Source organism: Anoplopoma fimbria, chromosome 19, assembly GCF_027596085.1.
Source record: "Anoplopoma fimbria isolate UVic2021 breed Golden Eagle Sablefish chromosome 19, Afim_UVic_2022, whole genome shotgun sequence".
Taxonomy (NCBI): Eukaryota; Metazoa; Chordata; class Actinopteri; order Perciformes; family Anoplopomatidae; genus Anoplopoma; species Anoplopoma fimbria.
Window position 1 is genome coordinate 2,034,967 of NC_072467.1, and position 17,333 is coordinate 2,052,299.

General features: G+C 38.4%; 2 protein-coding genes across 3 annotated transcripts; one reads left to right on the forward strand and one right to left on the reverse strand.

Annotated features, from left to right (window-relative positions):
* Positions 1-1,059: 1,059 nt before the first annotated feature.
* On the forward strand, positions 1,060-8,509 carry pstpip1a (proline-serine-threonine phosphatase interacting protein 1a). 2 transcript variants are annotated; one of them, XM_054620184.1, is made up of 15 exons: positions 1,060-1,151; positions 2,401-2,501; positions 2,598-2,672; positions 2,817-2,851; positions 2,952-3,058; positions 3,166-3,228; positions 3,750-3,854; positions 5,137-5,182; positions 5,404-5,483; positions 6,030-6,128; positions 6,232-6,328; positions 6,532-6,619; positions 6,740-6,816; positions 7,435-7,529; positions 7,622-8,509. In XM_054620184.1, exons 1-15 carry the CDS (start codon positions 1,122-1,124, stop codon positions 7,751-7,753), a joined length of 1,230 nt encoding a protein of 409 aa, XP_054476159.1. In that variant the 5' UTR covers positions 1,060-1,121; the 3' UTR covers positions 7,754-8,509. The 2 variants fall into 2 exon arrangements, with proteins under 2 accessions (XP_054476159.1, XP_054476157.1); XM_054620182.1 differs by having other exon boundaries at positions 7,432-7,529; positions 7,622-8,506.
* A 261-nt stretch (positions 8,510-8,770) lies between these two features.
* On the reverse strand, positions 8,771-14,888 carry tspan3a (tetraspanin 3a). The gene is made up of 7 exons (XM_054619935.1): positions 14,697-14,888; positions 12,551-12,742; positions 11,907-11,981; positions 11,601-11,702; positions 11,029-11,181; positions 10,835-10,918; positions 8,771-9,584 (listed from the first exon to the last, which is right to left on the reverse strand). Exons 1-7 carry the CDS (start codon positions 14,757-14,759, stop codon positions 9,492-9,494), a joined length of 762 nt encoding a protein of 253 aa, XP_054475910.1. The 5' UTR covers positions 14,760-14,888; the 3' UTR covers positions 8,771-9,491.
* Between the last annotated feature and the right edge of the window lie 2,445 nt (positions 14,889-17,333).

Here is a 17,333-nt window from a genome sequence, read left to right on the forward strand (position 1 = left end):
CCTATCCGTCAACAAGCATTTGCAGTATTGGATGACATGGACAAAATAACATGAAAAGATATAAGACAACACCGGAACAATACAGCACAGGGATGCTAAAGGGACTTACCTTTAGCTGAGAATGAACTACTAGTCTATCTATCAGAGCTCCCCAAAACAGATAACATCGCCATCTGTAAGGGCTAAGTTATGTTCAAGATCATATCAACGGTTAAATGATAGCTTATGGGCGAGTGTGCAGGGTGTTATGTTGTGGAAACGCTGTGAACCCCCCCCCCCCATCTGATACGTCACATGATAGCAATTGCAGATTACTACTTAAACTGCCGATACTCCGAGTAATGTGAGTTACGTTATACTTTAAATGTAAATAATAGTCACTGCTGGCTGGTAATTGTGGTCGTTTTCATTATTATATTTCTATAATTTCTAAGCATGTAAAAGATGATTTCATTGAAAAGTTATAGCCATATACTTTAGATTTTTTGAACAGACTTTCACAGAGAGGAACATATTAGTGTATGGCACGGTCAAAGCAACTAGATCTTCACTGAAAATGTCCTGGAAAAGTCCTGAGAAATGACGTCTAGAAACGGGTGGGAACCTTGACAGCAATAATACAAGATGCGCAACTCTTAAATGACAACAGATATCAGAAGCTTCGCAAAGTACTACATATTGCACAGCTGTTGTATTGGATTGCATTATATTGTGAGCCATTCCTGTTATTTTGTCCACTCTACATACACAGACTCATGAAGAACAGGGAAGTCCAACTATAAATATGAGTGTAACCACTTTTTGAAGGAAATTTGATAACATTTGTACAACAGGTTTGTTGATCTGTATTAGTGTATCATCAATTTTACTTTCATGTGTACCAAAAGTGAACTGACACGTGAATATTATTCCATTTGTGGTAACCGCTGACATGTTGCAGCTCTTCCTCATTTAAATAAAATGAGTAGGTGAGTGAGTGTTGCCGTTAGAGGGCTGTTTCCTGAATGTGTCATGATCCGTTTCACTTGCATCAAGCAACAGCCTGTTACACTGCTGGGCATTATAAAGTGACTTGAGTTGAGTGCATTCTCCAAGAGGGACTATTTTTAACCACTGACAAGATGTCATTACTATTTAAAGATGCCTTTTGGGTGAGTTAGTGCGATGCTGATCCAATCTACTAATCCATATTTTGCTATGTTGTGTTGTTTTATCTTATTACTGAGCTGTGAAGTCAGTATTGTATTCAGTGGAGTTTTTTGAGGTCATTTCTGTTGTGTACCTTACCACTTCCTCTGTATTTATGCTATGTATTCATTTTGTCTGGATAGTATCCACATTCACTAGAAATGTATTTTGTTATCTGAAGCCTGTCTTTGACTACACTTAGCTTAACACTGACTTCTGATCTGCTTTGATTTCTTTCCTTTTTCTCTTTTTGAAAGTCACTGAACAGGTACTGAATTGTTGCTTTGATTAAAACATTAACATGTTTTTATGTATGCAGTCCTGATAGGCAATACAATTGTTTTTTTTATTTTTTATCTCTGGGTTGTGTATAGTTTCTACCTAAAATCAGGTGTGTCAAACAAACTAAACAGCTCTTTATCAGTAATGCTTTTTTTGCCGCTATGGCAGTTACCGTTTGTTCTGTAGAGTTATTGAGGGTTAACTTTTAATCAGGCTAATCTCATCTCCCTTATGTGCCTTTCGACTCCCGACACCGCCTTTTCAGAACTGTACAGAGCACCTGTTAACAGACCGGAACTCAAAATGGTTATGCAACTTAATACAAGTCTCTTTATCATAGCTTTAAGCAAAGCATCAGGAACTGAGCAGTTAGAAACAACAGTCAGTGTTACTCTACTGTGGCTTCAGTTCACATTGTGAAGTTGTTTGCTTCCCTTTTCTTCTTTATTATCTTCCTGCTATCAGTACTCTCATGTCAAATATAACCAAGCTAGAATATAAATGAACATCAGAGATTTCCACATCAGTATTTGTACTTCCACCTTATTTAAAATTCAGCAAAGTAGGAATCCTTCTTCATGAGAGGGGGTTCTCTCATTTGGTTGCCTTCCATTCAAACCTCAGCAACAGCATGTTTCAATTCTTGTAACACCTGTAAAACCTCTACTTGTAAAAAAAAGTCATCAAAGGTAAACTTTCTGTTGAGTAAAATTGAAATCATCGGCTATTTGGGGATCATTTGGGTCTCTTAAATACTGAGCAATAAAGAAGCGGTAATATTTAATTTCCAATGGACACAAAACATTTTGTAAAACAGCATTTATTGAGACTTTTATTCCTAAATATATCATGTTGTATTAAAGCTGATATATCCCTGTGCACATTTTACCTCATCACTGACAGTATGAGTATTATGGTTTATGGTTCCAGGGAGCGGACTTTATCAGTAACACTGGGTATGAGATTATCTGTCAGAGACTTAATGATGGTCGACGGACGTGCAAAGACATGGAGGAGCTCTTAAAAATGAGGTGGGCTCACAAATTTCTGTTACGTTGTACCTAATGAAGAATTTAAGTGAGCTCAGTCTAATATGGTTAAGTTCTGTTGTGGTATCGTCTATTTAGGGCATCAGCAGAGGAGAAATATGGCAAAGAACTGGTCACAATCGCACGCAAGACTGGGGGTTTATATGATATCTGGTAGGTATGTGTGTGTAGGTTGGTGTTGATGACCTCATCATATGTCAAGTTTGCTTTTCTAAGCAATACATTTGTTCTGCACCATAAGGAGTATTTAATGCATGAAAAGATGCATTTTATTCATTATTCATTTTGTTTTTACAGCACTTTGAGAACATCTTTTGATGAAATGAAAACACGTAAGCACAGGATGTATTTCATGCATTATTTTATATTTTGCACTTCATACCTTTCTCAGTCAGCTCTGAGTTTTTACCTATATGTTTTGGTGTTTTTCAGAAATTGAAAAAGTAGGAAACTTGCATATTCAGCTCTCTGCATTGTTAAAGGAGGAGGTTAAGAGAATGGAGCAGTTCAGAGAGCGACAGAAAGAACAGAGAAAAAAGGTACTTATTTGCACAGAGAGGAAATCTAAAATAAGATGCCCCTCTCACTGTGGTTTTATGATGACGATGATGTTTTTTTAAACAACATTATGTTCCTCCCTTCTTAGTTTGAAGCCATTATGGAGAAGGTCCAGAAGACAAAAGTCTCTCTCTACAAGAAAACAATAGACGTAAGGTCAATTCATATTATCATGATGATCTATGATCAGACCTCATATGTGTGGAGGGCCTTGTAAATGACAGTTTTACAGAGTTTTCAGTTTTCTTGTTATATAAATGTGGCAGTGGTAAACAGCATGCATCATCTCAGTGGCATTTGTAGTGCAGCTACATCTTGCTTTATGTGCAAGAAAAGTGCATTCTGAAAAGACTTCAGCAGAGAAGTATTGCCGTCTACATTTAAGATTTATATAAGAGGAAGATGGTTTTGCAAGATGGGTCAATGCCAGTGATAACCCAATGATGTTGTAGACACATTAAGAAGCATGAAATTATACATCTTTCCGCTCAGAAGAAGGAAGTGAGATCTTACTTGCTGCACATTGATGTTCTTTTAAATACATGGCATGTATCTCTTGACTGAACTTGCCCCCCCTCCCCCTTTTCCTGTTGATGGCTCATAGAGCGAAGTGCTGATGAACAAAGCATGGGTGTAATAGTTTCATATGGTTTCTGTTCTGTTTCCCTCTAGTCTAAAAAATCCTATGAGCAGCGCTGCAGGGATGCAGATGAGGCAGAGCAAACTGCTGAGAAGATGGCCAATGCTCCCTCAGCCACTCCCAAACAGGTCGAGAAGGTAAATCTGCACTCTAGTTTAAATCATTAACGGCCCAGTGCATAAATGAAAAGCTAGGCTTGACTTTATAAAAGGATAAGTACTGTTTTTTATTAATTCAACCAATGAATATTTAAAGATCCCCACTAGACATTTTTTAAGATATTACAACTACTCTGCTTTGTATAATAATCTGTCTGATATGTTTTTCCATAAAATTGTCAATTTCCTAGTAACACAACTTTTCATTACATCCACTTCTCCTTTCTTGAAAAATCCAGAATCTATGAATATGCAAATATTGTTCATTTCAATAATTCAACTACTAGACACAAGATGTCTCTGGTTCACTTAAAAGTCTGTTCTCAGTGTAAAAAGTAAGCACACTGGAGGTTTTGAGCTTACAGATCACAGTTGTCTACCAGACTAGATGTGATGTCACAAAATCCTGCTTGTGCGTACATGTCTGAAAATTTCCGGTGAACACAGAGATTATTTTCCCTTCAGCAGATTCATTTGATTAATACAATATTCTACACGGTGATGGTCAAACATCCGAATGAAGTAACAACTAGAAAGGTGTACCCAGTTGAGTTCAGATCTCCACCAGGTTTCTTTAAAAACCACGGCTGTATTGTTTGACTGAAAGAAGACAACTCACAATTGAATGGTTTTTTTTTTGTCTAAGATAACTGTCATTGGTATATGAGGATATCTGTGGATCTGAGGTTGCTGTTGGGAGTGTGTCGGAGCAGGAAGTCAAAAAGGTATTAAGGGGCCAGGTTGTGAATAGCTTTGTAGAGAAACTTGAACTGTATTCTTTGCAGTATGGGGAGCCAGTGGGATTTTGAAGGACTGGTGTGATGTGATCTATGGTGCGGGAGTAGGAGAGCAGACGGGCAGCGGCGTTTTGGATGTATTGTAGTTTGTTGATGATTTTTGATGGATTTGCCGCGCAGGATGCTGTTGCAGTAGTCCAGTCGAGAGGTGGTGAAGGCGTGGATGAGTGTTTCAGCAGCTTAGGAGAAAAGGGAGAGACGTAGAAGTGCAATGTTTTTAATGAAAGAAGGCTTTTTTTTGTGATATGATTGACTTGATTGGAAGGAGAGGGTTTGATCAGAAATTATACCAAGGTTAATATAGTCATTTATAAGCAGTGAGTTCCTGTTCTGAATTAGAACATCATTTTCTTTTTATTATTTCCAAGCACCTAAGCTATAAACGTTATTTATTTTTATTGGGAAACTACATGTTTACAGATATAAAGTCAGTGTGTAATCTTTGTTTATTTCTACTCTTTCAGATGAACAACAAATCTAAACAGTGCAGAGAAGCTGCAGTGGAAGCTGGTAAGGACAGATAATAGCGGAGAGATGCTGTATTTTGTCATCTTATCTAGGAAGCCTCTATGGTTTCTGAGAAACTTTTTTGCTTCCCTCTTATTGAGGTTCCCTGAAAAAGAGATTGATCCAGTTTATAAATAAATCTCAAAGTTATTAAAGCGTTATAGAAAATCTTGATTTCACTTTTTTGTTACAATGAATTTTTGAACTTTTTGAACTTTCTTTAGAGAAACAGTACATGTCAAACATTGAACATCTTGACAAGACCCGACAAGAGTGGGAGGCCACACACATCAGCACATGTGAGGTAAAGTATGACAATAGAAGCTGTATTTCTCTTCTCACTGGATTTATCAAGTGTGGCATACACATTAGGGCATAACGCGTCTCTAAAAGTATAGACTTAGACCAAGAGTGGCAATACCCGAGGCCTGTTTTGTCAATGAGGATGTACGATACTTCCTTTTAGCAGTCTATAATGTGAGTCACTAATCTTCAAAATTGTTTCTGGGCCACAAAGCCTTCTTAGGTGTGGCAACCATTAGACTACCTTATTCATCCCTATTTTAAAAGGTTAATTGTCAATGGTAGTTTATAACACAGGACAATACACAAACACACAAGAAACCATGAAAAAGAACAGGAAAGGAAAATAACATGAAACATTTAAAAGTATGAAGCATTAAAAAACACTCAAATGACCTGAGTTGACAGATAACAGAGAGACTAGAAACAATGCTGGATGCTTGTGTTGTGCAAGAGGTTGACAATTGCATCAATATATTTCAGAAGTGTACATACAGTACTGTTTAGTGATTTTTTTCAATTTTTTTCTAATCACATTGTTTTGCAGAGCTTTCAGCAGCAGGAAGAGGACCGCCTCAGCGTACTAAGGGATGCTTTGTGGGTGCACTGTAACCATTTATCAATGCAGAGTGTTAAAGATGATGAGGTGTGTGCAGCTGTTCTCACACATCTGTATCAGATATACTTTCAGCAAGCCCTTACAATATACTGTTTATTCAAAATTCTCTCTGTGAAAACTGATCTTTCAGTGTAACGAGGATGTGAGGAAAACACTGGAAAAGTGTGACATCATCGCAGACAACAACAACTTTGTGGAGATGAAAAGCACCGGATCGACCCCCCCAGGTAGGCACCCGCCCTGTTTCTTTTTCCTGATTTGGATTTGAATATGTTCCAAAGTGAAAATTTTAATATTATCTCTTAGCTGCTGCTAAAACACACACAATGTTTGACTCCTTTGGAAGCAGGTGATTGATTGTGCGTAACAAGTCATTGCCCCTAAAGCATTAGTTTTTTTTATTTACTGAATTTCAATGGTTCTTCCACAGCTCCAATTGAATATCAAAATTACTATGAGAGGGATGCTGCAGATGCAAGCAATGGCAGTGCTGGATTTGTAGGAGGAGTGATGAAAAGGTGAGATTTACACAATGTAAAGCTTTTACACAATGTAAAACGGACGATGATGACAGTGATTATTATGTATTTTATTATGTTTTGTGTATTTCTTATTTAATTTTTTTCTCCAATCTGTAGGTTTTCAAATCTTCTGCAGACGAACTGTGCCAGTGGCTCTAAATTGAGCATCAATGAAGCTCTTGCACAACCTGCTGGTAAAGTACTTAAGTTATTCAGGAACACTGAAATTTCCAAAATGATGACAGAAATGACTGTGAAAGCCACATTGGGCCTTGCAACACAAGGTGTGGAGCAACTATATTTTACATATAATTATTCTTCACACCAGTGATTCACAACTAGGGTCATCGTACTCCAGGGGGATCTTCGGCAGTTATGAGGGCTTATGTGGAAACATTGTGTAGTAGCTCAGCTTATTAGAACAAAAAAATGAAGTTAAGATTTAGAAAAAATGAATACATGCACATATCCACCTTTCTCTGTTTGGGAGGAACATTATGAACACAGATAGGATAAACAAAATGATGCTAGGAGTGAAGTATATTTATTTGAAGACAGCCCACACACCGACACTTGCATGATCACATGTTTTGTGTGAAACGACGGTATCCACCTTTATATATTAAACAGTCTTAAATAACATCCAGGTTTGAGTCAAAATGAACACATTTGACGAAGGGATACTTGAGATCACCTGGCATGTCATACTATCATCTTAGTCCCTAGTTTGGGAAGTTGCAAATTACTAGTGGCTTCACACAGTAAACGAACCAGTGCTGATTATGTCTGAAATCCTGTCAACTCCTCAGCAGAGACATCAGACGGAGTATACGCTTCCATTCCTGTAGGTCAGGCATCGCGGATGAGCAGCGAGGAGCACAAGGTCATGTACGACTATGCGGCACAGGTCAGCTTCTACATGAGACACATTCAAATGTTCTAATTGTTGGTATTTTCAAGAGATGACTGTGTTGACCGAATGTTTCTGTCCTTGTTCAGGGGAATGATGAGCTCTCTGTGTCTGCTGGGGACGTTGTGGATGTCTTAGATCAGGGTGAGGATGGCTGGTGGACAGTGAAAAGAAATGGCTTCACTGGATTGGTCCCAGGCTCTTACCTTGCCAAAGAATGAGTTTCACTGACAGCCATATGCAGGACTGTATGACTACTACAGTCCCTCATGTGATATTTTGTAAAGCCTTTGTCATTTCAAATTCCCTTATATATTGCCTTATTTGTTATTCATATTTTTGTTTGGACGCACCATCAAAGCCCCTTTTTGTAGGTTTTGAAAATGGGACAGCGACATACATTAGCACAAGACAGTGTGGAATGATGAATTATTTATTGCTATGGCACATATTCATCTTACTTTGCCCTTTTTGCTGGTGTGCTGAGTGCTCCTCATACCGATGACAGCTGGGAGATTAAGTGATTTGTTTTACAAGGTTACGGCACTAAGTTTATTCATACACTGTGGCACTCTTTGATATCTGCAGTCTTAAACATGAAGCAGAATACTTTATTTCTGTTGTTGACCTGTATATCATTTTTATGTATAGTTATTGTTTCTATTCTGAATGTTAATGTTACCAGAACAATACAAATAAAGTAGCTGAAATGCAACCAGGCACTATTCTTGAGTCATGCGGCTCAGCATTCTGCTCTCTCTGGTTCAAACGTATCTTGTTACCCAGCAACAGGAGAGACATGACTAAGTCAGTGTATATTAAGTAACCAAAGCAGGGGCTCTTCAGCACCATTTTGAGTGTGTATAAAAGTACACAATGATTGTTTGTGGTCACTAAATGTTCCGTAGAAAGATACAACTACATCTCATGTTTCCAATAAGAGCTCATATATTATATGCATGTGTTACATTTTGAGCCCACGGTAACCTTGAACCTAGTTTGTAGACGAAATGCTACAAAGCATAAAAGATTAGACACAGACCAAAGCATTTGACTAAGTATGTGAACCTCTTACAACTCTTCCTCATGGGAAACAACTGCCCTTTGATGACTTGTTAATATGAGCTTTATCCAGACAGAATGATAGGGAAAATCCCATTTTGGGAACCAATATCATCTCTTTGTAAAGAATTTTCAGAGAAAGTAAAACAAAAAATTAGAGAACTCACTCATTTAATTTTCAACCTTTTGCCACATTTTATTTACATTCTTGAGCCTTGCAATTGCTACATATCAGCAAATCAATTTATTTAACTACCATGAGTGGACTGTTGAGACAAAAACAAACAGCTATAGGACAAAGTCTATCTTGATTAAAGAATGCATTCCTACTTGACACCCCACACACTGAAGGGGATTAAAAAGCTTGTTCTTGAAAGAAAGATTAGACAAACCAACGCCAGTTAAGTTACACATTTTACATGCAATAACTTGTCATTAGCTCAGGCTGTGGAGTCCACTATTAATTGACAGAATACTGCTGCTGAAAGGTGATTTTTCAACCAAATCTGTGCTGTAATAGTAGTAATAGAAGTAGAATAGTAGTAGCAGTAGTAGTAGTGGAGGTAAATTTAATTTAAGTCAAATTTCATGTAAGTAAAGCACAGATTTAGATATAAAATACTCAAAGCCATACACATAGTGCAAACTAATATATGAGGAAACATCCCATTGTAATTTTACTCCACACGCCCTCTTGCCATCCTAAGTAACAGAATGTTTTCTAAATCTCATTAACATTGACCATTTAAGAATTTGGTCTATAGCTTTTTTTTGGAAAAACAGGTAAAATATATAACTTTAGTGTGGTTGTTGTTTAAGGTTAGTGTGGTAATATATATTATTTTCATGCTCTCACCAATGAAAGGGTGAGTGTTATGGTGAGAATTGTGTTCCCCTTTATGCATAGGTGCCTCCTGTAATAAGGAGCTCATAGGCAGGATCTCTGGCTCTGCGGCACAGCACGACACATGCACACAACATCCCCAGCATCTAGAAGAAAGAGACAGTTACCTTATTAATGCTTTTGCCATTTTCTTTAACACTCGTTAGTCAGTAACAACCCTTCAGAAATGTTTGTGGAGTTTGACTGTATATGTGTATCTTGCGACACTTGGTTTGGACTTCTGTATTAAGATACCCATCATAGAGTGGTGAAGGTTTGTGGTTTTTATAGGCCAACCCAGATGTTGGCATTGAAGTGGTTCCCCTGACCAAAAGCTAATGGGATTTTATGTATCATTGCAGAAAATAAGCTCTGCGCCAATTACAAGTTGATGATACTTACATGTTTTGTTTCAGCAAGATCATTTTCACAAATTAACTTTTATGATTTTTGAAGCATGACTGCAATCGGCAGGTGTAAAAAGTTAAAGTTAAGCTATAAACATTCTACACCACGGTTGCATAAGCTTGAGTAACAACAGCTCGGCTTGTGGCGATTTGTAGTCTCATTCAGCCACTCGTTAGCAACCGCCTTTTTTAAGACACGTGAAGCTTCAAAGTTCACGAGAGGGGTATCTGCTGACGTATTTCATATCATAGAACACAATGTAAATAGCTTGTGTTAACCACAGACCTTATTTTAGGCATCCAACCAAAAACCCTTTGACTTAGAGACAAGGAAAAATGCTCACGGATTTCTGAGTTTTAGTACTCATTCCTGCAGCACTCTTTTACAAGACGGAAAACGAACAGACCCAAATAATTAAAGGATTAGTTAAACATTTTGGTAATACTAGCTAGCATGGCTCAGTCCAAAGGTAACCAATCCACCTACCGACACTTTTTAAACTAATTAACACCTAACATCTCATTTGATTAATTCACACCAAAGCCAAAGTGTAAAAACAACAAGTTGTCGTTTTATGGAGGGTTATATGCCGGACTATTTCTTGGCCGGGTACAGTGCTAAGCTAAGCTAATCAGCTGCTGGCTGTATGATCATATTTATCGGACAGACATGAGAGTGGTATTGATTTTCTCAAGCATGTAGAAAAATGATGCATGTCATACAGTGATTTTTCTATAATATAGCAAGCATCTTTTTTTTATAGAAAAACTGAGGCTTAGGCTGCTGACTGTATTTCATTATTTCATTACTTGTCCTGGGGGTCTTTTGCTCAACTTCCTATAGAAATAAAGTAAATGTGGCAAAGGTCCAGTTAAAAAAAGAGAATACAGGTTGTACAGAAAACCGGTGATGTCCTACAAAACAAGTTATCTTGATGACAGTTACGTACCTGGATTGCAGCAAATGTCAGTGCAGTCCAAATGACATACATCATGATCTCCTTAGACTTCTTCACAACCAGAGCTTCACAGCCCTACACACAGAGAGAATATGTTTAAACGTATGAAACTGTAACAAGTCACTCCTCTTTAAAAATAGGAGGTGTTTGGTATGAAAACATGTCACATTTAGAGGTGTTTTTACTTCTTGGTAGAGATCTTCAGGATGAGTGAGGGACCCCGTGCAGCTTCCAAAGTTTGTTTTGCAGCAGCTGATGGGTACGCTGTTGTTTTTGGATTTTTCGTACCAGTGTGTATTCTGCCAGTCTGAGTAATTGTGGATCCCACAACACTGAAGCTGTAAAAAGGAAAACAATGAAAACTCAAGATCAATTTCAACTACTTGCACAGTCAGAACAAGTTTAACAGAAACACAGAAATGCAACAATAAACTGTAACAAGTCACTCCTCTTTAAAAATAGGAGGTGTTGGTAGGGCGGCTGTGGCACATGAGGTAGAGCGCTTGTCCCGTAACCACAAGGTTGGTGGTTCAAACCCCTCTACCGGCAACATGCCGAGGTGTCCTTGAGCAAGACACCTAACCCCAAGTTGCTCCCCGGGCGCTTCATTGCAGCCCACTGCTCCTCCGGGATGGGTTAAATGCAGAGAAATAATTTCCCCATTGTGGGACTAATAAAGGATTGATTATTGATTATTATTATTATTATTAATATGATTATATCTGATTTACTGAGGAGAAAAGACTTCTGTCCTCACCTGTCTTTGAATGTAGTCAATGGCACGGCTCTGGGCATTGCTGTTGGTGCCATTGTACTCATCATACACTTTCTTGATAGAAACATTCACTTCATTTTCAACCTGCCAATGGTTAAGAAGAGTGAGACTTAACATTGTATGACATCTTGAACAGTACAAACCAACATGATTGTGGAAAAAATGAGATTAGATAAAGTTATCTATGGTTGACAGTTTCAGTGATTTGGAAAATCTGCTGGATTACAAGTTAAGCAACACATAAGGCTTAGAAAAACAAACATGGAGGCTTGTATTTGACTTTCTCACCTTTGCTCTGTAAACATATCCGAGAACTACCACAGCCACCTCCGTCATGAACACCAGCACCAGAATGACGACAAACTGTAGATCGAATTTCAAGATTTAAGATGAACAGACAACAGACACTTGCGTGTGAATAAGTAAGAGTGGACACTTTGGCATGTTCAAGTTAGAAAAAATACCATGTGAGAAAATGCTTGAATTAAATGCTTTTTGTGCAGTAATTTAAAATCTTCAATAGCTTCGGAAGTTTCGTAGTTTTTGTACTTCTGTAAAAAAAAAAATCACTAAATTTGATATGTTAATGTCCTGTTCTAATGCAGGTTAGTTAAAATAGTTTTTTCTGTCTGTAAATATAATATTTCAGTTATTGTTGTTTTTCTACTGTTTCTTATTGCTTATTTATAATACTTGTTTTTTTGATTTTGATTTTTTAATTTTTATCTTGTCTTTCTTCTACTATGTCTCTTGTGTGCACTTTATTTCTATGCTGCTGTAAGCCTGCAAATGTCCCCGCTGCGGGACTAATAAAGGATTATCTTATCTTATCTTATCCTAAAATCCCATTTTTCTCTTTATAAGTGCAACCTTGATGACTTACTACACAGAAGCTCATTGTTTGCGCCAAACCTATAAAGTGGTTTACTGACCGTTGTAAGACCACAGTAGCTCTCTCTCACTGTAGCGCAGCATCCAATGAGCCCAATAATGAAAAGCAGGGCTCCAACTGCTATGATGGTCACTGCTGGGATCAACGTGTACACATCCTCAAAGAAGTGATCATAGTCATCAAATGTAATGAAGACATAGGCTCCAACATAGCACAGGATACCAGCAGCAGCCTGAGGGTGACAAAAAAAACAACGTATTTCACTCAAGCCTATTCACAAAGGGAAAGCAAATGGTAACACAAACTTCACCACAGCAAAATTTTGCAATTGAGTAAAAAAGGGTGTGAATCTTAGTTCTGCTGCACCAATGACATACGGGACAAAAACAGTATGCGTGTTATGCTGCACTACTGAACTATTCTGGGTTTTTCACTGATGTATAAATGTAAAATATTTCATCAATGTGTGTGCAATGTTAGATACTTTGTATACAAATGTGTAGATCAGTAGTACAGTACTGCATCATATCATAGAAACAAACAATGGTGGAAGAAGTATAAGATGTTTTACTTTATTTAGTATAGAAAGCAGTAGCACAGTGCAACAATACTTTGTTGCAAGTAAAGGTCAATCATTCAAAATCTTACTAAAGTAAAAGTACAAAAGTAGCAGCATCGAAATCGTACAAAAACTAAAACAATACTAATTATGCAGAATGGCCCATGTCAGATTCATATATCATACTGCTCATCACTTTAGTGTCACAGCTCAAGGTAAAGCTAAATATAACTTCTTTATATACAGATGGGTAGCTTAACCTATAATAATACATCATAATGTATTAGTTGGTTTACATTCTGTATTAATACTCTAAATCTGCAAAGTAACTAAAGCAATCAAATAAAGGTAGTGGAGTAAAAAGTACAATGTGGCCTGCCAAATGTAATGGAGTTGAAGTGAAAAATAGCTTCAAATGTAAATAGTCATGTAAGGTTCAAGTACCTCAAAACTGTGGTTGAGCACAGCACTTCATTAAATGCAACGTTACCTACAGACACATTCCACTACTGGAAACACTGTATTTCTCTAAGCAGACAACGGGTATTTCTCACTCCAACACGAAATGAAAGGTGCTGCATTTACCAATGATTTGTTAGCAGTAAATCATTAAAACTCCCCCCAAAAAAACATTAAATGTGTTGTCTTTGACTGCTGCCTTCACAAACGAATCCCTCCCTTGGCAAGCAAAGGCTGAGCCGAGCAGCTGACTGAAAACACACACACACACACACACACACACACACACACACACACACACACACACACACACACACACACACACACACACACACACACACACACACACACACACACACAGACACACACACACACACACACACACACACAGAGACACACACACACACAGACACACACACTCACACACAGAGTCACACACACACACACACACACACACACACACACACACACACACACACACACACACACACACACTCACACACACACAGAGACATTCACACACACAGACACACACACACACACACACAGACACACACACACACACACACACACACACACACACACACACACACACACACACACACACACAGAGACACACACACACACACACACACACACACACACAGACACACACACACACAGAGACACACACTCTCACACACACTCACAGAGACACACACACACACTCACAGAGACACACACACACACACACACACACACACACACACACACACACACACACACACACACACACACACACACACACACACACACACACACACACACAGAGACATTCACACACACACACACACACACACACACACATTCACACACACACACACACAGACACACACACACACACACACACACACACACACACACACTCACACACACACACACACACACACACACACACACACACACACACACACACACTCACACACACACACACACACACACACACACACACACACACACACACACACACACACACACACACACAGAGACACACACACACACACACACACACACACACTCACACACACACAGAGACACACACTCACACACACTCACACACACACACACACACACACAGCTAACGCTGCTAGCTGGTGACGCACGTTTCCACAAAAGCCTCCAAACTCACCCAGAATATCAGGTTCAGAAAGACCAGGACGGTCTTTGACGACGTGATGCCGCACTGGCCCATCGTCACCGTGGGTCTGAGGTCTGATGTGTGTGGTGGGAGGTCTGCGGGGTTCTAGGTTCTAGTCAGACATGTCCCGGCGGTGCTGTGTCACTGGAATCCTACAGTCAGTGAACGCACCGGAGCGACGCTGCGCCACCGACACCACCAGAGTGACTCTACAGAACCAGTCAACCAACCAGTCAACCAACCAGTCCAAACATGAAGTGCATATTATTCATCTAGTGAGCAAAATGCAATGCATTTGAAATATTTTCCTGATAACTATTAACAAAGACAATATAATAAATGTAATCATATTCGCAGTAGGGGTGCGTTTGTGACATCTAGTGGTGGACAAGTTACTTTTTACCTAATTGTGCCTTAACATTTTTTTGAGTGTATCATAAGAGATAAGATAAGATAATCATTTATTAGTATAATTTGCAGGCTTATAGCAGCAGAGAGTAAAGTGCACACAAGAGACATAGTAGAAGAAAGACAAGATAAAACCAGTATCACCACTCTGTGATCACTGGTCAGATTACATGACCCTAAAAAACCCTAAAAAACACAAGAGATATTGGTGTGACAAGAGAATTACAGAGGTTAAAAAAAAAAAGGGATGGTATTTTGTGATGTGCATATAACTTGATTGTGTGTATATTCAATTCCAGCCCTGCTATGAATATTCAAAGTGGAAATGGAGTCAGAATATATTGCTCCTTTTGTCCACACAGTCAAATGACATGAAACCAACTGACGGAAAGAGTGGGGAAATTGTAACGTAAGCCATGTCCAAAGCTAAGGATCACATTCAAATGAGGAAACCAGACATGCTTGGGGACAGTTTGATTGAGGCATTATTTAGATTGTGCACGTAGTTCAAATGATTCAACATACTAATTATTATTATTTGCTCATTATCATTAAAGCTACAGGAACCATCTTAATATTTTCAAACACAATACAGTGACACACTTTCATCTGTTTGCAAAGAAATATGTAGGGTTTCTCTTCGACTGTCACCCCTTTACATTTTAATATCCACATGATTTGGATAAATAATCGCAGACACACGGAAGCACAGCTCTCTGTCTATAAGTGCTACCAGTGGTGGGGCCTTCTATTTCGTAGCAGTAGAGAAGCTGAAATCAGCATGCGTGCCAAATATTTGGTGACCAGCTCCCAGCCGCCAAGACACTGAGTGGCTAAAGCAAAGGGAGATGAGTAATTATGATGGATGGCATGGAAAGTGACGTACAGTGGTGGAGCAGGTGCCAGATGAAGTACTGGAAGTCAAAGAGTAGGAGGTTGCTTAGTTGTGTGTTCGCGTCTACTTAAGTAAATACTTTTATTGATGCAGTACAGATTTTACTAGCATGTCTATTTTAACCAAGTACCCAATCTGGACAATATTAAGTGTAATATATAAAATACAAATACTTCTATTAAAAGTGAACAGCTTTTATATTTCATTGTGCTGTTGTTTTAAAGTCTCAGCACTTTAACAGGCCCACTGTAGGTTTACTGTGTGAAAAAAGAAAGAAGTGTTCTGAGTGTTGAGAAAACAATCTGCACCTCAAGGTCCATTCAGTAGCTGTTCTTGAGCTTTTAATCATACCACATGTTTCCCTTCAGGAGAGTTTAACACTTAAAGGATGAACCATGTTCTTTTGTGGATTAATGATGTTATGGTCAAAACGTTCAGAACAGCTAATAAATGTTACTTGTGGAATTATTGTTTTCAAAAGTCAGAGAATGAACTTTGCTCCTCAGCCTTTAAACCAAGATGTGTGCTAAGTATCATAAGTGCTCAGAAGAATGAAAATTCCATTACCACGAAGCAAACGACATCTACTGATAAAAAATTGATTGAAAACTCCGGAGGAGCTACTTAATGAGCTATGAAAAAGACCTGTGGAATGATCATGGGGATGCAGCAGTTTGTACCTGACCAGGCTAACAGCAAAGACAGACAAAGTATGTCTGGATACATCTCATTCACTCTCAGTGGACATTCCCCTCTGATCTTCTAAAACCAGAGCAAACTAAGTTTGAAAAGTAATTTATTTCAATGCCTTTAACTCAATTTAACAAGCTGTGTTATAGGGCAACATGCAACACAATAACCCAATTCACCAAGCTGTGGTAGGGTGACCTGCAGCACAGCGTTGGGAGGATGTCATGTTAACTCATAGACGAGGAGGTGCAGTTCATAAGGAAAAAAACAAGTTTTATTCATTGATAGATCAGCGGAGACCACAGTCTGTCAACATGCTGACCAGCCCCCCCATGTGGATATACATGTACATTTTTATTCCTGTTCTATCTTTATTTTGTTGTATAGTATGTGTATTTATTGTCTGTGTCTGTGTAGTTGTATAGTATGTGTATTTATTGTCTGTAGTTGTATAGTGTATTTATTGTCTGTGTAGTTGTATAGTATGTGTATTTATTGTCTGTGTAGTTGTATAGTATGTGTATTTATTGTCTGTGTAGTTGTATAGTATGTGTATTTATTGTCTGTGTAGTTGTATAGTATGTGTATTTATTGTCTGTGTAGTTGTATAGTATGTGTATTTATTGTCTGTGTAG